Raw genomic sequence first — 26,729 nt, forward strand, 5'->3', positions numbered from 1 at the left:
TTTATGTTTACTCTCCTTCGAAAAAAATTTGCAACTTCGCAGCACGACACACATCGAAAAATTCGTATATTTATTCAAAAAATGTTGCACACATGAAATGATCTCGCGACGCTCGTCACCCAGGGAAAAATTACCACTTATCAGCACAGCTTCCTTTTGATACCCATATTGAAGTACTCATTAACAGCTTCCATTTGATACCCATAATGTAAAAACACATCCTAAGGTTATTCTGATCCACGTTTTGGGCAATATCTCGAGACCCTAGTCACCCAGATGTATGAAAATTACCCTCTGCTAAAGAACCCATCAACAGCTTTCATTTGATATCCATATTGTATAAACATATTCTTTGGGTACCCGGTCCACAATTTGGCCTATATCTCGAGACCCTAGTCACCTAGGAGTACGAAAAGTACTCATCAGAAGCTTCCATTTGATACCCATATTATACAAACACATCGTAGGGTTATCGGGTCCACCTTTTGACCTATATCTCAAGACCCTAGAAATTTAAAAACATTTTTTTTTGCTAAAAACCTTCCCCTATTTGATCCCTATAATATGAAAAAAGAACGAATAAAATTGGCCTCGTATCGGCCCCAAAACATGGACAGGAACGAACATAATTTAATTTTTATATACATATATAGATTCATGGAAACAACTCAAACCTTAATAGGGTGTACACACAGTGCGTCAGAGTCAAGAGTCAGTTTCTATCTATTAGCGAACATATTTTAGTTTAGTCACACACACATGACTCAAGCTGATACGTGAAATCAAAATGAGTTTGATTTTGATAGCAAGTCAACATGAACACAGCTGACTCACGTGTCAGACGCACCGTATGTAGATCCTATAAATCTACACGAATACGACACTCTTGTGAATTGCTCAATAATTAAAGAAAGCTTGTCGGCTCTTGTGACAGTTGAACACAATTTGTTTTATTTTTTTGGTTCAATTTGCTGTAAATAATGTTCTTTCGCATTACAAGTTTCCATATTTGTCCCTCTTTTTTCAATAGTGCAGTCCACAGGTTTCCTCTATCTGTGTAGCTAACGAGCAAGAACATGAACATGCCTCTGAATATGCCTCATTCCTACGATTCATAATAAATAGATAGCTAATAATGATAAACAATTTACATATGTTAAAGCTGATCATATAAGAAAGGTGGTTTCTCCCATTTTCTCAATTCCTCCTAACTGCGTACATGAACTTGTCAGTTTGCTTTGTTATCATCATCCTCCTACTAATGAAATAATTACTTGATCTTATCAAATAATTGTACTGTCATCAGTCCTTGGCAAGCCTACATTGTTGTAAAGATTATACAGTATAAAATGGGAAATCTCCTCCCTCCTTCTGAACCTCTAGCTACACCCTTGAGCTAACAAATTATTGTTATAACATCGGTCCTTGAGTATGAGGTAGTAACTTGTAATGTTTTTTTCTTCTAATTTTTGGTTAGAATGGTAAAGTACTACCAATTATATTAATTTGCTTTGTTATCATCATTCCCATATTCCCGTAGTTAAACGAAAAACAAAATATCAATAATGATTATGACTTTTATAAACAAGTTTCAAAATAGCCTTAAAAATTTACTTTTGTGTATTTATGATTCGTAGCCGCTAAACCTTTTAATACTAAAAACTTGTATTGTTCAGATTGAATATCATTTCAGTGACGTGACTAACAGATAAATTAAAACTAAATAAAGAAAAAATTATAAGTCCAAACGTTGATAAGTAAACAGATAAGGGTGAGAAGCACTTACAAAGTGTTTTCTTTGAAATACGGATGCCGTATTTGGCAAAACTTGTTAGGTTTGTATGAATTAAGTGTGGATTGCCCTCATTGCTTTAAATGTATGAAAACATTTATTTGAAGCAGCTTTTAATTTATAATTTATTTTATAATTTGGGAATAGTCAAAATTAATATAATACTTAAGTTGTATATGAAAATATTTCATTGGCGTTAATGCTTTAAATTCGACTATAATTTAATACTGGAGCTTACACGCCGCTACGTCCGCTCTAATAGAATAGAACAAAACATTTCGTTGAGATAAAATGTTTATTAGATGTGAACTACCTTCCCTCAAATTGTCCAGAACACAATCCCAAAATAATCTCGAAACTTTGTTAAAATTTATCGTGAAACTATCCAAAAATAGTCCTAATTAGCAACCCCGAAATGGTTCTGCAATTATTATGAAATCCGGTGGTATTCCCAAAATAGTTTCGAATAGATCCTCTGAAATCATCCGGAAGTGTATCAAATAATACAAAACTGTCTTGAAAACAATACCGAAGTGATAATTCTAAAATACTTCCAAATTGATCTCCGAACTAACTTCTATAACAGTCGCGAAAGGATGCAGATTCAACACCAATATGATCTTCACAAATCAACCCCAGTACGGAAATGATGGAGAAATTGGTCCCGAAAATAACTCAAACTGGTTCTGAAACGATCCTCACAGCAAAGCTGAAATTATTATCCCGCAGTATTCCGAAAACAACTTAGGGCACTAAAACTCTGATGACGTCATTCGAAAAAGTATTCCATGTTTTAATGTAGCGATATGTAGACACCGTAGGCTTGAGTGAGTTAGCTGGTAGTGAAAAGGCTGTCAAATAACTATTTTACTTCCTTTGAGTTTTTAGATGCTAATAATGCTTGTACAAAAATAAAAAAACAAATAATAACAAAATGTTAAAGCAAATATGTGACATTAGTTAAGATCTTTCTGAAAGAGCAATAAAAATAAAACTGGTCCTCAGTCAAAAATCAAAATTCTAAGCTTAATTTCAATGTCAATGTCAAAATCTATCAAAAATCGACTCCCAGAAGCGAATGTTTAAATTAAAAATGGACACATCACATTCATACAAACTTGTGTAATAAATACGTATGTATGTAAATAAAACATATTTACAAATATCGTATCAAGTTTTTAAGCTGAAATTGGCTCTTTTTTAATTGAGAAAACAACAACGGATTGCACTGCGGTTTAGCATCGCGTTTTTTAGTTGATATTCAGTGGTGTTTAAGTGAAGACGTGTGAAAGGCTGTCTTTGAACTTTTAGAACAATAAAGAAGTCAATTAACTGCAATCAACCTGATTTTTTCACCGAAAATATATAACAAATTGGTGATATGATGATGAGATGGCGTTTGTGTTGCGTAAGAATTTTTGAACAAAAGACTTAAGAAACAAACTCGATTTTATTTTAAACTATTATTTCTCACAAAAGCTCCTGTTGGCCACAATAGCAGTAAATAAAACAAATGCAAAACCGTTAATAGAAGATGCGTAAGTGAATACTTTGTTGGTTTCCTATTTTTTTGTTACTTTGTTCAATTTCTCTTGCAGAACTTTTTCCGATATTGACCTTCTCGCCGAAGATACACAACAGAATGCGGTTTATGTAGCAGCACCAATACGCACGAAACGAATGCCACAATTATCCAGAAATAATTGTATTTACAGCAGTAGCAGTGCAAGTAGCAGCAGTTTTAGCGGGAAAAATGATTGCAATGGTTATAAGTCACAGGAAGATAATTATCCACCCCCACCTCCAGCAGCTGGTTACCAACATCATCATCATTCTTCTCATTATCCGCGACCACCACCACCCCGACCTTATTTTGGTCATTCAATAGGCTTCCACAATTATCCACCACCACCGCCGCTAGGATCTCATGGCTATGTGCCGCTTGGTTTCCATTCAGCTCCACCTTTCGGAGGTAAGAAACAACTTTTTCATTTATTTGCAAATTTAATGTTTTCACACAAACCTCTCTAACCACAGGAGGGTAAAATGTAGCATACAAACTTATAATATTTTTAGATGACCAAAATTTATATTCTTTCATTTATTTAGAATATCCTGGACTCAATCACGGACCACCTCCACAACATCTTCCGCATCCGTCACGTACTCCTTCCGTATTTGCTCACACTCCAACTCCTGCAATTGTTGCAGTACCTGTAAAACCAACCGGCCAAATACCGGAGCCCACACAACCAAATCAAAGTTCTACGATCCGAATACCGACTGTGTCATCAACCACAAAAACGCCACCTTTTACAACAGAACCAGTATTTGATATTGATATTCGAATTGGAGATTGATACGCAATGAAGTTCAGACAACTTTTTTAATGGCGACCCTCCACACTAATATTTGTTGGCCATTGTTATTATTACCTCAAAACAGCTTAGAAATTAATTCCTCCGCTTGTGAATGAAAGACTGTTTGAACACGCATACAGTGAATTGTTACTCCCACTGAAAGGAATCTAGTCTTCTTTTTTTTCCTACGCAACAGCATAAGCAACAACAACAACAAACCCCACCCTTTGAGTGAATTTTGTTAATGCCATTGGCTGATATTGGCCATATTACGGTTGGTAGTTTAGAATAAGAACAATACACCCATTGCAGGAGGGATATTAAAGAATGTTGAAACACTTTAAAAACAATAAGACCAACAAAACATATTTTAACTCCACATAATTTTGTAACTTATTTATAATTTTGTTTTATTTTGTTTTTATGGGCGTCTAGTGCCTTTTGCATTTTCTTCAGGGAGCTTCACAAATAACATCAACTACCCTGATGAAAGGTGTTTAAAAGCACAAAAACGCATAAAAACAAAAGAAGACGTTGCAGAAAAGCAAACAGTCTAAATCGCCTGGAACGAGGTTGAACTAGCCGGTCTTTAACGAACACACATAGACTGAATAAATACACAGAGTTAGCATCGGAAAGATGGGTTCCTCAATGCTTGCTTAATTTAACCTATAAGGTGACCTCTTACTGTGAATAGCAGCTGAATTTGAATTCAAGCTAAATTCTATCACATTAACCTGTTAGCGTGAAAGAGCATTAGTGACATAGTTTTACCCTCCAGGCTTATACTAAGGCTTTACTTTTTCAAAATATCAAACAAAAAAATGCAGCCTTATATATTTGGAATTTCGATATTACGTACACAATCATTAAACTTTTTTACTGATATTGAGAGAATAATTACACTAGAAGGGAAAGGAAAGATCACAGTTCGGTTAGGATTATTAAGAAACCCATTGGACCTTTCATTGATGGCTGCGGTGGACAAAGCAGCCGTATAGTTATCATGCCATCTACCCGATCGTGTTTCTTTATACCATCATCTTGCACTGGGTTAGCTTTGTGCACTGTATTCTTAGCTTTTTTATCTAGGTGTTGCTACTCATAAATTCTTTTAAAGTTGCCACATACTTGCTTTAAAAGACTGAAATTGAAACAAGAGAAAGAGGTAGTAGCCGTAACCTATCAAAAAAAAATATTTTGTAAAAAATAAATAAAAAAGGTTAAAAGAAGAGGTAGAAGAAGAAGAAGGATAAGATGGAAGATAATGATGTAACGGTTGCAGGAGCGAAATATCGAAAAACCACGCTAGGCTCTCAAAAACCAGTATGCTAAAAGATCTGGATCGTATTACTTTCAGTTCTGGCCATCGGCATAGAAAGTGACGAAACTACATCTCTTCCTCCTCATTGCGACAGCTTCTGCAGAGGGAGCTTGTTGGTATGCGCCACTGGCGGATCGGTGTAATAACACAATGACCTGTGATTACACCCGTAAATATCCTCACTGCAGATTTGGTAAGCTTGGGAAGGAAGCTAGTTTTTTTTTTCCTATCCAAAAATGCTCATAAGGACCTGGAGACCTCACAATTATCCCGGATTTCTACACCAAGTTCGTTGCCTTAATCGCATATTCCCAGCGGTCCGGCTCGCTTATGTTCATTTCGGAACCTTTTCTGGCCATCTCATATGCAAATGCATTCAAATCAAAATCGCTATGCCAAGAGACCCAGCAAAGGGAGACATTGAGATGCCTTGTGGACTACAGCGAGGATTGACGCCTTCGTACGATATCTGACTTTATCACGATAGATTATAATGCATTTACCTTTCTTTTGGTTCTTATACTGGTGTCTTAGATCGTACTATCTTAGAACAGTCTTGTTGCTCTCTCTATTGCACATACCTCCGCCTAGAACACACTGCGCGAGTGTAGAAGTCGGCACGACTGATTTACCGGCAGATGCTTTGTTACAGCACTGTTATGTTGAGGGCTATGATTGCTATCAAGATAAGGCTTATGGTTAGGTGACGATTGCGATGGCAGCTTCTCTTTTAAGGTTACGGTTATGGTTTTGTTTACTGTAACAGTTGCGGTTATTGTCAGAGCTATGGTGGCTATCCAAAATAAAACAAAACCAATGATCATGCCAATCGAATAGACCGAAGAAACAACAAAAATTGTAAATATAATCGCAGAGCACGGGGAAAGCGTAAAAACTGGTAATGTTCATCGATACAATGATTTGCTGACAGATGTCGCTACGCTGTAAGAGTGCGTCATTGCGAATAAGACAAGTGTGATATCTTCTGCATAAACGTCAACATTAGAAATAGAATGGATCACATGATTTTTAAAGTGACTATCGGGATCTCATTCTGTATCTATTTCTATCACCCTCTGAAGATAACAGACTGTGTCCGTCGCCATATTAAACATCTTGTCTGGCAGTTGAGAGATTACCTATCACACTTGTTTTGTGTACAATGAAATGGGTTGATAAAAACAGAATGGAAGTAAAAATTTAATCAGGTAGCAAACCACCGCTATAGTGGCCGAATGGTTAGCGAAGCGGAGTCTAAAGGTGACTGATGAGTTGGGGTTTATGAAACTCCTTAATGGATCTTTGGCAACAGTTATGGGTGTGGACTGTAAAATGTCTTCTAATCTTATTTAAATATTTTTTTAATTGAGAAAAATATACAACTGAGGTTCGAACTCAAACACAATAATAATACTGACAAAAAACGATTGTTAACGTCCACGAGGTTCAGATCATAAAATAATCTGTTTACATACCAATCTCTGCTTGTTTTGGTGCCGACAGCCAACAAGACAGTCCGAGCAAAAAGCTCGATAAAAATGTATAAAATCACCTCAATTTTCAGCCAATTCAACCTAGGGTTTATGATTTTGCTACGTCTGCATTTTGTTTGACCTGTCCAGATTATGTTTTGCCGGAATATCTGAAGTTGTTAATGAGGTGCACCGATAAAACCTGCCTATTGTGACAACACTACTCTTTTCAGTACCATTAAAAAGCACGAGGAAATCATGCCGAAAACAGCATTGCTTTATATTGCAAACCGAATCGGAATGCAGAACAGACATGAATGTTGTTATTTGTTTTGATAATTCTCTTACTTTACATCAATCGATTTATTACCAACTTTCACGTTAACCCAATTACAATAATAACATGGACGTTAACATTATGTATTAAGTGAAGCTTTTGCTCATCGAGCCATCAAGATCAATGAACTCTAAGTGCAGCCAGTACGACGTTCATCTCAATGAAGACCAATTGGTAAAACGCATGTTTTGTAACGCAATGCAACACAATCTGGATTTGTTATTTCATCTGCAGATTTATTCATTCATTGTTCTAGAATAAAACTGGACATCTTGCTTGCTGCTGCATAAAACCGCAATGCAATGTAAACAAAGCCAGTAACCCCAAACGGGTAGCCATAGGCTAAGGAAGCGAGGGCACAAAGAAGCAAAAGAAATGCACAAGTTCAGCAAGCATGACTGGCTTTAACAACAACAAGCACGCCCATTGGAGAACGGTTGCCGCATATTAAGGTATGTGGTTTGTTGATGATTTCAATGTGTTTGTATTTTTTTTGGTATGTGAATTTTGATATGAACGTTTTTGAAAATGTAATTCTAGATGTAAGATGAAGAAAGTTGTAGCTGGTGAAAATAAGTAAAATGCAAACAAGTAAAGGTGTCTAGGTTCGGGTGCAACCGAACATTATATACTCAGCGTGAGCTTCATTTGTACATTTCATTTCAGATAAATTACTTTTCTGCATAACACGTGGCACCGCCCGTTTAAAAAAATATCTCCCCATTTGCTCTTACAATACAACCTGATAAGTGAAATATCGTTGATTCAAAACAAAAAATAGCTAAGTTATAGCTTATTATTCTAGTATGCGACCCTTTTAAACTTGTTTTATATCTAAGTTGCCGTGGTCTTTAACCGATCCCGTCCATTTTTACTTGAAATATTTTCTGCTATAAGGAAAATATGTGTACACAATTTCATTACGATATGTTAATTTTTTTTCGAGTTATGGCTCTCGAAACATAGAAAATTGCTTAGTCATAAAAGGGGCGGTGCCACGTCCATTTTTTAAAATTTGAAGTTTTTCCTATTTACTGTTATAATTACACTTGGAAAATGAAATACCATTGATAGAAAGCTCGTCCACGACCCTTTTAAAAATCTTTTATATAAAAGTGGGCGGGTCCTTAACCGATTTCGTTAATTTTTCTTCAAAGCATTCCTTGCAGTAAAGGCAACCTTTCTGCCGAATTTTGTTACGATAGGTTTGACGATTTTTGATTTATGATTAATAATATTTGTAAAATTGATTTTATCACAAGTGGACGGTGCCACGCCCATTTTGAAAAATTTTGTCAAATTTTTATCAAGTCTCAATATCAGTCCACACGTCAAATTTCAACACTCTAGGTGTATTATATACTAAATAATCAGGTTTTTTGTGTTTTCAATATGTTATATATACAAAAAGTGGGCGTGGCTATCATCCGATTTCGCTCATTTTCAATACCAATCTATTCTGGGTCCAGATAAGCTCGTGTACCAAATTTGGTGAAGATATCTCAATATTTACTCAAGTTATCGTGTTAACGGACAGACGGACGGACGGACGGACAGGACTCAATCAAGTTTTTTTTCGATACTGATGATTTTGATATATGGATGTCTATATCTATCTCGATTCCTTTATACCTGTACAACCAACCCATACCCAATCAAAGTTAATATACTCTGTGTGCAAAGCACTCTGAGTATAAATGTATTACGCATACACATACGTAGGCACTCTACGTATCAAGTTTGTATGTATGTATGTTCGAAAACGATATAAAATAATTAAGAAAACTCTCTTTAAAGAAACCAAGAAAATAATAATAAAACATCACAATAGTGCCGCTGCCGTTGATTCAACTTGAAATAGAAACAATATGTGGTCACTATTCTTTGTCATATGTACATATGTAGTCTGTACGTTTGTTAATTATAGTTTATTTGTAATTATCCAGGTTTATATTTTTTTAAATTACACCGCGACGTAGCAGGAAATATTTATGAAGCCGGCTATCAAGCAGCGCATTGCATTGGTGATAACAGGGCATTGATGCGCTTAGTTGGTGTTGTTGCTTGTTGTAATTTTTTTTTTTTTTTTTGCGAGGGTGAGAATTTTATAGGAAGCAACAGAAGTTATTACCGTTGTCACATACTCGTCACTACGCATTGCATTTGTTCGACACTTTATGAATAAAAACGTAGCGCAGACGCGCAAGCGTTGTCATTCGACTCCAGACACTCGCGCGTACGCAACATGGGTAAGAGCGTTAAAATGAAATGATAAATTTGTGATGTGAATTAAATTGTTTTGAATGATATACTTTTTTGTTTCAAACTGAAAAAGTAAATACTTATACGCAAATTTGACAAGCTCAAATAACCATTAGTGATAAATTGTGTGGAATTGCGAGACAGAAGTGCATTGTTATTCAAGAAGAAAATTTTAGTATTTCTGTTTATTAATTAATAATTGATATGCGTAGTAATAGTTAAATTGAAAATTAAGAGTTTCTAAATATTTTGCATTACAATCCGATCAAAAAATGTCTACTGAGCTATAATCGATATAAATTCTTTAACACGTTGGCTGCCAGTGTATCATCAGTGATCACATCAAAAAATCACTCGCAGGTGCCACCCATATGTATTGTCAGTTATGTTTAGCGGTTTTTATAATAATTTGTACCAATTATATTAATGTTGTCGAGACGTATGATGAAGTGTAACGCAAACCTAATGAATAATCAAAATTATAACCAGAACTGTGGTGTAGACACAAATTTTAGAAAACTACTCCTAAAGCACTGGCGATAAAGTGGCATACCGAATATGCCTTTTTCTGTAATCACTGGCCGTACACTGAAAGTCAACATCTTATGGGCTCGGTTACCCTAAATTTTGACTTGAAATATGGATAAATTAGAAAATCGTTGAAGATTACTTTGACCATGCCTTTAAAAAATAAGAAACTACAAAATAATAAAGGCAAGCGCGTACATATTCCAAATCAATATTCGTTTTATTCTTGACAGCCATGCTATATAATTTTTTTTTTTTTTTTTTTTTTGACACATTAAAGAAGAAAAAATAGTAAATTAACTTTCTCCTAGAAATATGTAGTGTATTCAATCAAGCGAACTAATTTTTTTAAAACCACCAATTTTTTCTACTTGGTTGTAAGCAAAATATCTCGAAACAAAAATAAAAAAAAAATATGTTGTATTTCGAAAGTTTTGAGCCGATGTAGAGTGGGGTCTATGGCGAAAAATTAATAACTCCCAAAGTTCATTAAAAATATCCAATCAGTTTTTACGATGTTCTAAAAATTCGGGAAATTGTAAGATCTATTTAAAAATATAAATATTTTAACTGCATTTTTTTCATTACGATAATTTTAAATAAGATAAATTTTTTATAAAGAATGTGTATGAACAGTGATCGACAGTGATGATTCCATCTAGGGGCGAAAAAATAATGTCTCCGAAAGTAAATTAGAAATAATCGGTTTTTGGAAAGCCAAAAAAAATCAGAGAATAAATAAAAAGCTTTTAAATATTAAAATTTTTTTCCGACTACAATTTTTTCCCTTATTCTAGTTTTTCCCCATAAAAAATTATGTATAATTCATTCCATGACATAAATAAATATGAACACAACAAAACACAATTATTCGGTTTCTGAGCCACAAAGGACGGGCATATCAAAATTTTTCTTTTTCTTCTTCGTAGTGTTTAGTACATCATAGATTAACATATATGTATGTAGCTCCAATTTTTTTTTTCCAAATCCGAAGAAAATATGAAAAAAATAACAAAAGTTTTTTAGATAAATAAGAAAAAATGGCACAAATAATCAATATAATTTTGTTACATAAATCATTGATAATAGAAAAATGGAGATTTAAACTTTGTTTAAGAATTTTTTTTTAATTAACTGATTAGAAGAAATTCAAGAAAACACAATAAAAGGCAATTATTCGAATTCTGAGCTATCAACGTCTGACTTATCAAAATTCCTTGAGAGTTTTCCTTCTTCTTCATTTTTTTTCGAATTACGGAACCGAAGAATTCCCATAAAAAATAAAAAAACTATTTTTTGGTTCAAAAACAAACCGAGACACAATGAAGTGTTTACAATAGGTTAGGCCACCGTGGTGTGATGGTAGCGTGTTCCGCCTACCACACCGGATACCCTGGGTTCAAACCCCGGGCAAAGCAACATCAAAATTTTTAGAAATAAGGTTTTTCAATTAGAAGAAAATTTTTCTAAGCGGGGTCGCCCCTCGGCAGTGTTTGGTAAGCGCTCCGGGTGTATTTCTCCCATGAAAAGCTCTCAGTGAAAACTCATCTGCCTTGCAGATACCGTTCGGAGTCGGCATAAAATCATGTAGGTCCCATCCGGCCAATTTGTAGGGAAAATCAAGAGGAGCACGACGCAAATTGGAAGAGAAGGTCGGCCTAAAATCTCTTCGGAGGTTATCGCGCCTTACATTTATTTTTTTTTTTTTATTTTTTTTTTTTTTCTGAAATTCTAAAGAAATTTTTATATATTAAAATGTTTTTTGTTTTTTTGTTTTTTCTGTAAATTTTTTTCTTAATAAACAAATTTTTAATTTTTCTCCTACAGAAAAAAAGGAAAATTCCTGTGGGCACGATAAAAATCCGTTCTTTTATATCTGAGCCTTTACCAAAGCTAGATTTTCGTTGATTTTTCAGCTTTTCTACTTAATATTTTTTACACATGTTCTTATAAGGGTCATTATTTTCGGCGCGACAGAGCAGCACGCCAATCAATCACCAATCTCTTTGTGGCCAGATTAAACCTTATTCTATTTTTGGGTAGCGACAGTGAGTGGCGTCCTTTTTATTTTGTTAATGAAAACTATAATAGAAGTAAATAACAGTTGGTAAAATAATAAAATCATTCTTTTGGGCTTTTTTTTAAACATAATTAATATTTTTTCTAAATTTTCACTACTTTTGCTATAATTTATATTTGTGGCTGCCGTGTTCAAAGTAATCAAGTAGCCAATGTTTGGCTCTAGTTGTCGTCAAGTTTTGCTCTATTGTGGCTGTGGTCTGTAGACCAATTCGCTACATAACATTTGCCCTTGCCTCTAATCGAATAACTAAAAAATGGAAATTTATAAAGGAAGCATAGACCCTGACATTAATTGGTAAAATTGGAAAATTGCAATTTGCATTTCCACCTCACGCCGGTGAATGAACTTGACACATTACGCGCCAATTTGATAACAAAAATGTTTATAAACAATCAAATTAAATCGCCACCGCGTAAATGGGAAATCACTCATTTTACGACTATGCAGTTTTTATTGTAATTTATTGTATGCAATACACACTTACATATATACTCACATACATACATAAGTACCTAGTCGGTGACAAAATTGTTGCTTTTGTTGTTAAAGCGAGCATTTCTGCTGTGATTTATGATCCCGGCGTAGCCTTTACATTGCCAAAAATGTCTTTGTGTGTGTGTGTGCGCAAACATCCAAATATATTTAACGAATGAAACAACACGTACTAAAACTGAAACGGACCAACAACGTATAATTGACGATAAAGTTAAACACAATACGTCAACAAACTATTGACATGCTGCATTGCATATTCATTAAGTAACACCAAGCACCAAGTGAAATTTGCATAAGTGTGCGTGTGTGTGATGTGCGTCTGCTTGCGGTTGATAACAAAATGATTAATATTAAAATTCAATCAACGTTTCATAAACAATCAAAAAAGAAAGGTAATAAGCAACTTAAATGTATGCGCAGGCATTGCGTGTTAGTATGAATACATCAAGGCACACAATTCGGAAGAACTCAAATACGGAAATCCCGGCGTTTAATCTACGTCTTACCGAGAGTTGTTAAATATTTAGTAGTGCTATGATATCCAACTATGGTTCAAGTATGCCGAGAAGTATAATTAGGTCGTAATCTGATAAGATACTTATGTAAGGAAGACTCGAGTACGTTCGTTATTTGCCAGAAGTTTGTCGACAATAAAAACGAAAATTCCATCAAAAACCGGAACCTATTTATAAAATACCTCCGTCCTTTTTGAAAATATTAAAATCTTTCTAGGACTTTTCGTATTTGCTGCTTCTAATCGAATAGCTACGTCACTACTAGTAGCAAAGGTTTCACCTGCTAAGGGCAGGACTTGGCCACAATATGTGCTGAACCTTTTCCACCTGTAGGTCCTAGATCTTCTACCACAGGCGTAGCCTAGTTTACAAGCATCTGATGAAAGAAGACTATGCCCTGTGCCCATCATGAACCTCACGTCATATTTCTGTAGAGTTGTTGTTGTATATTTCACACTTTGCAAAACCGCTTTTGGCCATTTGCAACTTACGACGGGGACGGTATATACACTGAGTACTGCACCGTCCTTTGCTTTTGGACAGGGGATGCAGCATAGATTAACTCACCGTCGTGAGCGGTTGCTTGTTTGCACGCCAGCAACGTTTTGGGCGAATGAGAGACTATTTCCTCCTTAAAACACTATGTGATATATGATGGGCCATTATTCGATGTCACTGTCAAAGAAGCGGCATTTCCACAATGCTTCTAGAAAAGTTAACCTACGGGCACTGTCTTTTTATATTCAAAGTTAAGTACTCTTATATCATAACAAAGGCGTACTGCATATATCATATGAGACTCTTCAACACAACTGTAAGATTATTTTTCCTACAAGCAATGCCGGCCGCCGTGGTGTGGTGGTAGAGTGCTTCGCCTACCACACCGACTAACCTGGGTTCACACCCCGGGCAAAGGAGCATCAAAATTTTAGAAACAAGTTTTTCAATTAGAAGAGAATTTTTCTAAGCGGGGTCGCCCCTCGGCAGTGTTTGGCAAGCGCTCCGGGTGTATTTCTGCCATGGAAAGCTTCTCAGTGAAAACTCGTCTGCCTTGCAGATGCCGTTCGGAGTCTGTATGAAACAAGTAGGTCCCGTCCAGCCAATTTGTATGAAAAATTAAAAAGGAGCACGACGCAAATTGGAAGAGAAGCTCGGCCTAAAATCTCTTCGGAGGTTGTCGCGCCTTATATTTATTTATTAATGGTTGAGAAGATAGGGAGCTCACTCAGAGATTTTATGGTTTGCTATAATATGGTGTATGTATGTACGGGCAACAGGGTCGCTATCTTCATCGCTAGTCTATGGCCTCTGTGTGATCTAGGGTCAGCGACGATAACATCAAATATGGTTTGTTGTTGTTGGTAGCAGGCCATGAATCTGACGAGCCGACCTAGCTTTGCTCCGATTAGGGTGCCGGGACATCGTTACATACTGCTGGGCTGAGAACAGTACATATATTTTTCGAGATCCTAGAAAGTTCTCGCATTTTTAGGACTCGTCATGAGTGGGATGAAAGGAATGAGGTTGAATGGAGTTATGTTATTTTGGTTACCTGGGCATTCTTTAGTAGAAAATAATTGATCTGTTTAAATAAGTTGCATTATTCAACAGGCACTAAAAATTGGGAACCATGGGACACCAAGTCTGCGACATTTTAGTGCAGTTTCGAAGCAGAATGAAGTTTTCTGGAAGCACCTTTTTCGAGAGGGATCTTTTCAAACGGTGATACGAAATTCACACTGAGTCTGATTCTTCTTTAAATATTGTTCATTCGTTAATTGGCTACATACAAAATTTAAATCAAAATTATAAAAACGGTTTAGAAAAATGCAAAAGATTTTGAAATTTCACTTATTGGGGGATATTTTTAAAATTTGCGTGAGCCGCCTAGACTTATCTTAATATTTTACCATTAATTTTTGAAATGTTCTGGACTCGTCGGACCATAATATATTCAAATCTAAAATTTCGGGGCTATTAAAGATTTTTCGGAATTAGATAGCCTAGGCTAGATGTTTGAAGAAATGCGAGCACATTGTTTAACGTTATAGCCGAACAACTACGCAACATGAAATTAAATGAAAAAATGTCAAAAAATTTACGTATAAAATAAATTTAGTTAATTTTAAATGTTTCATTAGCTTTGACCAAATGTTTATAATTTTCTTTTAATTTTGGCAACTTCAAATCTGACACGTCACGGTAATAAAAATTTCCTTGTAAAATCGCTGTCAATTCATTACTTAGTACTAAGCATAATTATTCGGTATTAAACATGGTTTGCGTGCAAAAAAAAAATTTGGCCTACTTTAACAAACAATTTGTATTTGTTTGATAGGCACAACTGCAACACGAAAAAGGTTCAAAGGCAAAGAGGTTTGTAATTGTGCTTCTTAATTGCCTACAACCTAATTTTTTTTACAAAAATTGTGAAATGTATAGCGCAAAAAAGGAAGCATACTTGTACTTGAAATTCGATGTGTGTCTAGAATTTTAAGTATATGATGTGGCAGTAAAACGTCTGTTTGTTTTTGTTGTGTGTAACACGGTTGGTAATGTTAAATTGCGTTCGATGACTTACCGATTTGCTATTGAAAAGTTATCAAAAAAAATATCGATTTGAAATCGATTAGTTATCGATGGCAAATCTATATTTCTTTGATAGCAAATGATGACTTTTCGATAGAAAAATCGATATATTTTGATATTTTCGATAACTATTCGAAAAATCGATATTCATTCGATATTAATCGATAGGTTTACGACAATAAACCGAAAACAAGTCAATAAAACAATGATAACTATTCTATAAAAGTTGTTATCGATACAAGCTGATATGAAGAAAAGTAGCACAAAAAGGCACACAGAGGCATCCCCAAAAAGTCATCAACCTATTATGCCAACAAATGCTCGGTGAGTCTTGTTTTCAAAAAACAAATACCCTAAACCCGCAGTTAAAGAAAGCAACCTCTACATGGAAACGTGCGTCGTCATTCTAACCCAACTTTGATCTGGGTACTGTAATGGGTTAAACTCTTACTTATTCAAAATCAATGCCGACATACCCAATGTCCCCACATGGCACCAATTGCAATGTGGAACCAATGCCTCTAACGCCCATATCTTTATAGCTCAACCCTGTTAGAGCTGCAAGTTTCCTCGGAATCCTGGATATAGTCCCTGCATGACCCCAAAATTATAGTACCAGTACATAGTAGGCTTTTTCTGCTTTCAATTTTACGATAAACCAATTAATTGCAGACCCTTATCATAACAGAATGTTAAATTTACATTATGTTAATTCTAACAGAGCAGACAAGAGATTTGTAATTTCTGCCTCAAAATAACAGTTTTAATAAAAAAAACCGTAGGCAATAAATCACACTCAACGATCTCAGTGATAGCGATTAAGCACTTTAAAATAAAAAATGATTACTCTGAAAGACCGAAAAAGTGCGAAAATGAACATATCTCACGGATAACGCTATTTTTATACTCTGCTGATCATAACTAACATAGTATATTAATTTTGTTCGCATAACGGTACCCCGCAACGGAATAAACTAATCGAGGTAGATATAGACTTCAATATATCAAAATGATCTGGGCGAAGAAAGAAATTCATTTAGCCATGTCCGTCCGTCCGTCCGTCCGTAAACACGATAACTTGAGTAAATTTTGAGGTATCTTAATGAAATTTGGTATGTAAGTTCCTGGGCACTCATCACAGATCGCTATTTAAAATGAACGAAATCGGACTATAACCACACCCACTTTTTCGATATCGCAAATTTCGAAAAACCGAAAAAGTGCGATAATTCATTACCAAAGACGGATAAAGCGATGAAACTTGACTTTACGACGCAGAATAGAAAATTTGTAAAATTTTGGACAATGGGCGTGGCACAGCCCACTTTTAAAAGAATGTAATTTAAAAGTTTTGCAAGCTGTAATTTGGCCATCGTTGAAGATATCATTATGAAATTTGGCAGGAACGTGTTCCTGGGGATGAAGAACACCCCCATTTTAAAGAAAAAAATGTTTAAAAGTCAAATTTTAACAAAAAATTTTATATATTTACAGTATATAAGTAAATTATGTCAACATTCAACTCCAAAATTTGTCTCCAAAGCTCTCAGCATGTTATGTTCGGTTACACCCCAACTTAGCCTTCCTTACTTGTTTGTTTTGCTTTTTCTGGTTAACCGTTAAATAAAGCCTAAACAAATCTAATGTTTCCGAAAAATCTTAATTACTGTGCGAATTGTTTTAAATTTGGTCCATAAGTAACTTTCTAACTGGGACAAAGTTTTTCTTTTTTCTAAAAAAAATCGTATTTATGGTGCGATAATACTCCTTGTTTATAATGTAATGACCGCCTCCATATTTCGAGCAGAAAAATGTCTGCCGGGTCAGAGATATACACTTTTTCTCTTTGGGGGCTTTACATAATTGGCCAAGACAAACTTATTAAATTAGAATGTTATTGTTCTTGCCACCAGAAGATCTTCCAAACTGTTAGATATTTGTGTGTGAAATTCTATCTAATACTGATAAGATATCACCAATGATCTTTTATTTTACAGATATTCCCATAAAAATTTTACTACTTGGACTGACATTTGCAGCAGCTGTCACATGTACGTTGGCCAATGATCAGCCAGCGCGCATTGTTTGCTATTTCAGTAACTGGGCCGTCTATCGACCTGGAGTAGGACGCTATGGGCTCGAAGATGTGCCTGCTAATCTATGTACACATTTAGTTTATTCATTTATCGGTCTGAATGATAAAAGTTGGGATGTATTGGTGATCGATCCAGAATTAGATGTGGATCAAGGTGGATTCCGAAAATTCACACAATTGCGGCAAAAATATCCAGAACTTAAGTTGCAAGTGGCTGTTGGAGGTTGGGCTGAAGGTGGTTCGAAATATTCGCAAATGGTGGCAGTGCGTGAAAGACGCCTGAGCTTCATACGCAGTATTGTACAGTTCATGAAGGAGTATAATTTCGATGGTTTCGATTTGGATTGGGAGTATCCGGGGGCTACAGATCGTGGTGGTACTTATGGCGATAAAGATAAATTTTTATATTTCGTACAAGAGTTGCGACGCGCATTTGATTGTGAGGGACGTGGTTGGGAGATAACAATGGCAGTGCCGGTAGCAAAATTTAGACTGCAAGAGGGCTATCATGTGCCCGAGCTATGCGAGTGAGTATGAGAGGATTCGCCGCCAAACAAAAATATTTATAAAAAAAATTAATATAACAGACTGCTGGATGCCATACACGCTATGACTTATGACCTACGTGGCAACTGGGCCGGTTTCGCCGACGTGCATAGTCCACTTTATAAGCGTAAGCACGATCAGTGGGCTTATGAGAAACTGAATGTGGTACGTACACACATATTTGTCTACATCTACACCCAACGCATGTTATGTAGAATATTTTCTTTTATTTCAATAACAGAACGATGGTCTAACTCTATGGGAAGAAATGGGATGTCCCGCAAATAAGCTAGTTGTTGGTGTACCATTCTATGGTCGTACTTTCACACTTGCCAATTCCAACAAAAACTACAATCCGGGCACTTACATCAACAAAGAGGCTGGCGGTGGCGCACCAGGCCCATACACCAACGCCACTGGTTTTCTTGCCTATTATGAGATTTGTACCGAGATACAAGATGCATCCAAAGGATGGACCGTTAAGTGGGATGATCAAGGCATGGTACCCTACACCTACAAAGACACTCAGTGGGTGGGCTATGAAAATGAGAAATCAGTAAAAATTAAAATGGATTTTATCAAGCAGAAAGGTTATGCAGGTGCTATGACTTGGGCTATTGATATGGACGATTTTCACGGTTTATGCGGACGTGAAAATGCTCTAATGCAAATTTTGTATGACAATATGCACAGTTACCATGTGCCAGAGCCAACGCGCGAGACGACACCACGGGTAAGTGCGCCAAGTGTAGCAAATCTCAATACCGATCTATCTCGCGAATATAAAATTGTTTATTGCTAAGAATAATTGCCAACATTTTTATAGCATTTTGTTTCAATATTTTTGTATTTTGGAAGTACACAGGCATATTAATAATTTTTTTTTTTTTTCGTTTTCCCCTTTGCGTAGCCTGAATGGGCAAAACCGCCAGTGACACCTCCGAATCCTGATGAAACCAGTTTTGTATCACAAGATATCACCACAAAAAGCCCTAAGCCGAGTCCAGCAACAAGTAAAAGACCGATTTCCGAGCAAACAACCACAACCAAGGTGAGTGTAACTGAATGTCGGTAGGGCACCACAGTACCCTGCAGGAAATTCAAACTTACAAATTTCAATACTTATTAGAATTCTGAAAAAATTTAACTCGAACAAGTACGGAAGGCTAAGTTCGGGTGCAACTGAACATTACATACTCAGCTGAGAGCCTTGGAGACAAAATAAGGGAAAACCACCATTTAGCAAAATGAACCTAGGGTAACCCTGTTGTTGTTGTTGTTGTTGTTGTAGCGATAAGGTTGCTCCCCGAAGGCTTTGGGGAGTGTTATCGATGTGATGGTCCTTTGCCGGATACAGATCCGGTACGCTCCGGTACCACAGCACCATTAAGGTGCTAGCCCGACCATCTCGGGAACGATTTATGTGGCCACATTAAACCTTCAGGCCATCCCCTCCCTCCTCACCCCCAAGTTCCATGAGGAGCTTGGGGTCGCCAGAGCCTCGTCTGTTAGTGAAACAGGATTCGCCGCGGATAGGTGAGGTTGACAATTGGGTTTGGAGAAGCTATATATTACGCTGGCAACCTGAAGGGTTGCGCTGCACACCCCTTGAATCTGGTATTTTAGTCGCCTCTTACGACAGGCATACCTACCGCGGGTATATTCTGACCCCCTTACCCGCTGCGGGCCTAGGGTAACCCTGGAATGTGTTTGTATGACATGGGTTTCAAATGGAAGATATTAAAGAGTATTTTAAAAGGGAGTGGGCCATAGTTCTATAGGTGGACGCCATTTCGGGATATCGCCATAAAGGTGGACCAGAGGCCACTCTAGAATGTGTTTGTACGATGTGGGTATCAAATTAAAGGTGTTAATGAGCATTTTAAAAGGGAGTGGGCCTTGGTTCTATAGGTGGAGGCCTTTTTGAGATATCGCCATAAAGGTGGACCAGGGGTGACTCTAGAATGTGTTTGTACAATATGGGTATCAAATTAAAGGTATTAATGAGGGTTTTGAAAGGGAGTGGCCCTTAGTTGTATATGTGAAGGCGTTTTCGAGATATCGACCAAAATGTGGATCAGGGTGACCCAAAACATCATCTGTCGGGTACCGCTAAATTATTTATATATGTAATATTCCTGCCAAGATTCCAAGGGCTTTTGATTTCATCCCGCAGAACTTTTTCATTTTCTTCTACTTAATATAGTAGGTGTCACACCCATTTTACAAAGTTTTTTCTAAAGTTATATTTTGCGTCAATAACCCAATTCAATTACCATGTTTCATCTCTTTTTTCATATTTGGTACAGAATTATGACATTTTTTCTAATTTTCGATATCGAAAAAGTGGGCGTGGTCATAGTCGAATTTCGGTTATTTTTTATACCAAGATAAAGTGAGTTCAGATAAGTACGTGAACTAAATTTAATAAAGATATATCGATTTTTGCTCAAGTTATCGTGTTAACGGCCGAGCGGAAGGACAGATGGTCGACTGTGTATAAAAACTGGGCGTGGATTCAACCGATTTCGCCCATTTTCACAGAAAACTGTTATCGTCATAGAATCTAAGCCCCTCGTTCATTTTAAATAGCGATCTGAGATGAGCGCCCAGGAACCTGCGTATTTCTTTTTTCGCCCAGATCTATCTTGATTAGTTTATGCCTTTACGGATTACCGTTATGCGAACAAAATTACTGTGAGCTCTGCTCAGCTGAGTATAAAAAGTACAGAAGGTTTCTAAACTAAGACTTATAACAAAGTAAGACTTGTAAGTCACCAAAACATAAAAATTATGAAATTAATATTCGAATAATCAATCAAAAACAAGTATGTAAGACTAAGTTCGGGTGTAACCGAACATTACATACTCAGCTGCCAAATTACAGCTTGCAAAACTTTTAAATCACCTTCTTTTAAAAGTAGGCAGTGCCAGGCCCATTTTCCAGTCTTCTATTCTGCGTCGTAAGGTCAACCCACCTACAAAGTTTCATCGCTTTATCCTTCTTTGGTAATGAATTATCGGACTTTTTTTGTTTTTTCGAAATTTTCATTTTAAATAGCCATTTGGGATGAGTGCACAGGAACTTACATACCACATTTCATTAAGGTGCCTCAAAATTTACTCAAGTTATCGTGTTTACGGGCAGACGAACGGACGGAATGACATGGATAAATGAATTTCTTTTTTCGCCCAGATCATTTTGATATATAGAAGTCTATATCTATCTCGATTAGTTTATGCCGTTACGGGGTACCGTTATGCGAACAAAATTAATATACTCTGTGAGCTGTGCTCAGCTGAGTATAAAAAATGATTTGGTGAAAGAGTGACTACGAGTTATTTGTATACGCAGTTGGATTGCGAACCACTTAGAATGGCATTTGCAACGGCAGATGAAATTTGCAAACAATTTTTGAAGTTCACTTTATAGAAGGCCAAGTGCAAGTTTTTATTGGAAGTGTAATTTGAATCATCGTCAAGAAGATAGAAAACTGCCCCAGACGCAATTAACTGCGACATCTAATGGCAGTATAAGGAGTCGTGCTAATATATATCTACGCCTTTACGCTTAGAGTAACTTTTGAAGCTAATATATTGCTAAGCAAATACGATTTCACGGTTATACGCTTTTACACTGGTACGCTTTTACGCTAAAACTATTTTCCGCTCTTACGCTTATAAGTTAAAAGTCTTTCACAGTCGCACATTTTTACTATTGCCGTCTTTCAGTGAGTTTTACAGTTCCGGCTCACGCTCAATTCTCACGGGAATGCTCTGGATCATTGAGAGACTTGAGAAGCAGATGTCGTGAAATTTTCGCACACGTGAAATGTGATAGGCAGATGTCGCCGCTATTTTTCATTTAACTCATACTGCGAAAGGCTAAGCAGCGGCATCTATTTTTGAAAAAGTAGGTATATTAAAGGCCGCGTTGCCAACCTAAAAAGAAGTAATTAACAAATTATCTGGCTCACAAATTGAACCAGACTTCTATCTGGATTTATCTGGCTCAAATCGTTGTTGTTGCATTTACATGCAAAATTATTTATCTGGCTCAGGATTTTGCCACTGGGTGTTACGCTATAAGCTTATCATCCTATGGAACGCTTTTACGCTACCACGCTTTTACGCTAATACGCTAGCAGACTCTAGTGCTTTGACGCCATGCGCTTTAAGGCTTATAGGCTTACGCTTATGCGCTTTTACCCACAGGCGGACGGACGTACGAGGCGCGAATTTCTTTTTTCACCTTGATCATTTTGATAAATGGAAGTCCTTCTGTCATTACTCAGTGCGTTATGCTCAGCTGAATGCAAAAATGAATGTAGCAAGGTCATCTATATATGTACACTTGTTAAAGGGATTTTATACCTAACAGGACCTCATCTATTAAAGTGATTGACCCGATTTCAAAAGAATTCCACAACAAAGTCAACGCAACGGATCTTTGCATAACCAGAAGTAAAGTTAGAAGCTATTAGTGTGATTATCTTAAAAAAAAACCGATGATGGGATTCTGAGTTTCTTCGATTTAATGTAACCTCAGAAGGTTTTTCAACTCCATTGACTTTTGTGAAATATGTGTGTATAACTTAAATATTGGAAAGTTAACTACAGTTAATATGAGGTCTTTACGGACAGGCCATGTTAGGTTGACATAAATTGTTTTGATGGTACTCCTCCTAAATTCAGGCTGTCTTCTGCCATACAGAACGTAGGCATACTGTCGGGGAGCGAAAACCAGTACCGATACCCTTAAATTTTGGTTCCAGCTGCTGAGCCATTCTTTCAGCGCCCAAATGATAATATCCCATTATTATAAGATATACCTAAAAGTTCATAGATACCTAACTGCATATCTATATACATACATACAAACCTAATTATGTAGTAGAATAATTAACATTAATGCAATTAAACTAAAAAGAAAATTTAGTATTGCAGCTTATTGCCAAACTGTTTGTTGAGTTGTTTGTTAGTTTTAAGAATTTGCATATAAAAAGTCAAATATGTATTTACGTATGTACATAAGCACATATGAATATATGTATGAGAGCGCATAGCATTGTTCCACTGGGCCATGCAAAGCCATACACAATTCCCTATTTTTAGTTGGCCTGCTTGCCTTTGGCTATATTAGCTTCCGCGAAAATACAAAATTAAGGCAAAAATTTATAAAAGACTGTGTGCTAAAAATGTCAAAACCGCCGTAAAAGCCACAAGCCGATAAACTTAAATGCAGACATAAATATTTAAGAGCATATTCAAAAAAGAAAACAGAAAAACCAGTGGCGAGAGAACGGTCATACTAAATAAGTATTTCAATGCTAAGATGCTGCGACCGTTATAAAGAATAGATACATATACATATTTACCTGTCACGGCATTTTTAACATCTGAATACCTTAAACCGGCCGCATCTGGTCTATATGTAGGTGCCATTATATAAAAGTGGGCGTGATTTTCAAACCAATTCGCTTAATATTTGGCACAAAGATTAACTTTTTGCTAGAATCACTCTACGAACATTAATGTAAGCCGCGAATAACCTCCGAAGATATTTTAGGCGGAGAAGAAGCTCAACGTACATTGATTTCGTTAAAATACATATGTCTACAGCTTTACGAGTGGTCACTTTCGACGAAAGCAGTCATGCTGTTTAAGATTTTTCTTCGGTGGGGTAACATAAGGTCAACGCCAAGAAAATCAGTTGACGTTGTGAGCACTTTATATGGCCAAAAGATCAATTGACTATATTTTCTTTCTTAATTTGACTTTGTGGCCATTAAGGAAATTTTAGTTTCACCTTATGAAAATTTCAGGAAAAAGACCAGAACGATATACATCAATTGAAGATTAGCACAAAAACAAAAAACTTTTGCACGATGGGCTAGACGCTTCAAAAATTGTTCAAAATTGTCTTTTTATTTCAGAGGAATCTTCACCGACCCAGCTTTTGTATTATAATGAAACCAGAATTAGGAAAAAAGCGATGTAGGCAAAACTTTTGAATTAAAATCGCGCGAACGGGACGAATTATCATTTTTTTATCAGCTTATCGATAGCGGAATTATCATGGAGTTATTGGTTGTTATCGATTTTATATGGAACAGATATCTGCTATATAAAATACCGATGATTTATCGACAACGAACCGCTAACACTTCTATAACAAACCGATAAATTTTCAATAACAAATCGATAAATTTCTCTCAATTTTTTATTCCAAATTCTTCTTTTAACTTTTGTCTGAATAAGTTTTTCTTATCTCTGAGAAGACCTCATTGGGTTAGTTTGTAAACCGAGTTTTCACTAGAATGGGATCAAAATATTTCATAAAAGAAAATAAAAATTCAAATTATCTTTTAATTCAACTGAAAAAAAAATTTGCGAAAACAATAAAGCGTTACTGTAATTGAACAGGTGTTCATATTTTAAAACATGGAGGGTCGAAACAAAATAAATCACCTTTTGGCAAAAAGCAGGTTGGTCATAATGTCATTATTGTTAACGTTATAACCCTTTGACGTTTGAGTTTGTGGCCATTTGAAATCGAATCGTCATAAGGCACATTGGCGTTATAGCCGCTGGTCTTAGTGACGCCTCCCTTTTCTTTCTTTAGTTAGGTTCAGGCCGATACCCAGGGAAGCTCACATAGAAGGCATGAAGGTCAGTTGTAATGCAATACTTTTAGTTTCAAATAATACCGTGAATTGAGTCAAGAAACCTTCAGCTCCAGCACACTACCTTCATACCAGAGGCTTTGAAAAGATTTACAAGATGCAATTTAGCTAACTAATTTACCGCCCTGCAATTTCGAAATTGCTCGGCAAATAAGAAATTTGTTTACCCATTCGGCTCAGCTACATCAAATTCCAACAAAAGGATCAAACAAACTTAAAGGCCAGAATTTGAAACTACTTTTTACTATAATATTTTATTTTTCATGCTGATTTACGCAGAAACCATCTAAAAGTTCAAAGAAACCCAAACCAAGACCTAAACCAAGGCCAACAATTGCTCCAACTACAACGACCACAGAAATGTCAACAACATCTGGTGAAATATCTGGAGAATTGGAAATTTTAGAGCCTAATGCGGAGGTTGCACCGCCGACAAACACGAATGGCGTTCCAGATGACTGTACCAATAAGGATTTTATTCCACATGCAGATTGTCGAAAGGTGAGAAACTAAGTTAATCAAATATTCGGAATTCGGAGAAAGCCGCTGAGTTTTTCGTGTAATACATTGGACAATCCATAGGAGTCTCGTTCGGTGCAGAAACTTGAGTTTTTAGTTGTTTCCAAGGTTTTCAAACAAAAAAAAACTGTGTTGATAAATAGCATATAGAACGAATAGGAGACCTTATGAAGTGTCTAAATATGTTATCATCATAAATATGTATATATATATATATTATTTACTTATTCCTTCTAGTATTATCGTTGTGTACATGGCAAGCCAGTGGAATTCGAATGCAAGGAGGGAACAGCTTTCCATACAATTTTAAATGTATGCGATTGGGTTGAGAACAGTGACCGTTATTATTGTACCAAAACGAAGAAAAAGTCGTTGCCCAATGAAACGAAATAAGCTTAATTTTATTATTTAAATAATAAATAATTAAAGAGAAAGTATTTGTAGTGTAAGTTAATTTAATTTAGATCATAGAAATAAGTAAATGTCTGTCTCGTTGAACAATCTTAGTATGATTTCACATAAATTTTATGTAATAAATATTTGGAAACCAAAAAACTTTGTAGTTTTTTAAATCATTGTAAAGTACATGTTTGTATAAGAATAGTACCAAATATATCTTTCCTTTCTTTCTCTGAGTTACTCATTGTTGTGTGAGTCAATGCAAAAGACAAATTGTGAAAAATTCTCCACAACCTACACGCTTTCATTGAGTTTTCATTCATGCGTCTCTCGCAACAACAACATAGCCACTGCATCAACGTATCTTTTTTTGTTTGCCAATGTTAAAGAACGTTTAAGGTTAAAATAATATTTTAAAGAAAAATAATAATTTTTGAAAAGTGAACTCATGGAGGAAATGCAAGGGGATTCCCAACAGAGAAGAGTGGAAAAGCGTATGAAGCACTGAGAGTAAGAGAACACTCTCACAGTACCGGACAGCATTACGTATTCCTCAGGGTTTGATATTCGTTGTCGACCCAACCGAATGCCCAACCGAATGGAAGAGCGAGAACTAGGCATGGACTTGCGACGCAGTAGAAATAGCTCCAAGGCAGTGCGCTAAAAGAACTTTGCCACGACAAACCGCTTTATATTGCAACTAGTATAACAAAGAAGAGTCTTCGAG

The 26,729-nt window shown here is 36.1% G+C and overlaps 2 protein-coding genes across 2 annotated transcripts; both read left to right on the top strand.

The window, feature by feature from the left end:
- The first annotated feature begins 3,011 nt into the window (after window positions 1–3,011).
- LOC137245545 (uncharacterized) lies at window positions 3,012–4,738 on the top strand. Its single transcript, XM_067776383.1, has 4 exons — window positions 3,012–3,200; window positions 3,272–3,330; window positions 3,391–3,764; window positions 3,902–4,738. Exons 1-4 carry the CDS (start codon window positions 3,174–3,176, stop codon window positions 4,150–4,152), a joined length of 711 nt encoding a protein of 236 aa, XP_067632484.1. The 5' UTR covers window positions 3,012–3,173; the 3' UTR covers window positions 4,153–4,738.
- A 4,642-nt stretch (window positions 4,739–9,380) lies between these two features.
- Window positions 9,381–26,158, top strand: Cht5 (Chitinase 5). The gene is made up of 7 exons (XM_067763449.1): window positions 9,381–9,534; window positions 17,755–18,379; window positions 18,440–18,563; window positions 18,640–19,131; window positions 19,309–19,449; window positions 25,364–25,585; window positions 25,841–26,158. Exons 1-7 carry the CDS (start codon window positions 9,531–9,533, stop codon window positions 25,994–25,996), a joined length of 1,764 nt encoding a protein of 587 aa, XP_067619550.1. The 5' UTR covers window positions 9,381–9,530; the 3' UTR covers window positions 25,997–26,158.
- The last annotated feature ends 571 nt before the right edge of the window (window positions 26,159–26,729 follow it).

This window comes from Eurosta solidaginis, chromosome 1 (genome assembly GCF_040869045.1).
Source record: "Eurosta solidaginis isolate ZX-2024a chromosome 1, ASM4086904v1, whole genome shotgun sequence".
NCBI classification, from domain to species: domain Eukaryota; kingdom Metazoa; phylum Arthropoda; class Insecta; order Diptera; family Tephritidae; genus Eurosta; species Eurosta solidaginis.

Excerpts from the sequence above, each read along its gene's own strand:
- LOC137245545 (XM_067776383.1), top strand. The coding sequence starts at position 3,174 with ATGATGATGAGATGGCGTTTGTGTTGC. Across the intron at positions 3,201-3,271 it reads TGAGATGGCGTTTGTGTTGC|CTCCTGTTGGCCACAATAGC; the intron begins GTAAGAATTTTT and ends TTCTCACAAAAG. Across the intron at positions 3,765-3,901 it reads TTCAGCTCCACCTTTCGGAG|AATATCCTGGACTCAATCAC; the intron begins GTAAGAAACAAC and ends TCATTTATTTAG.
- Cht5 (XM_067763449.1), top strand. Across the intron at positions 18,564-18,639 it reads CTTATGAGAAACTGAATGTG|AACGATGGTCTAACTCTATG; the intron begins GTACGTACACAC and ends TTTCAATAACAG. Across the intron at positions 19,450-25,363 it reads AGCAAACAACCACAACCAAG|AAACCATCTAAAAGTTCAAA; the intron begins GTGAGTGTAACT and ends TGATTTACGCAG.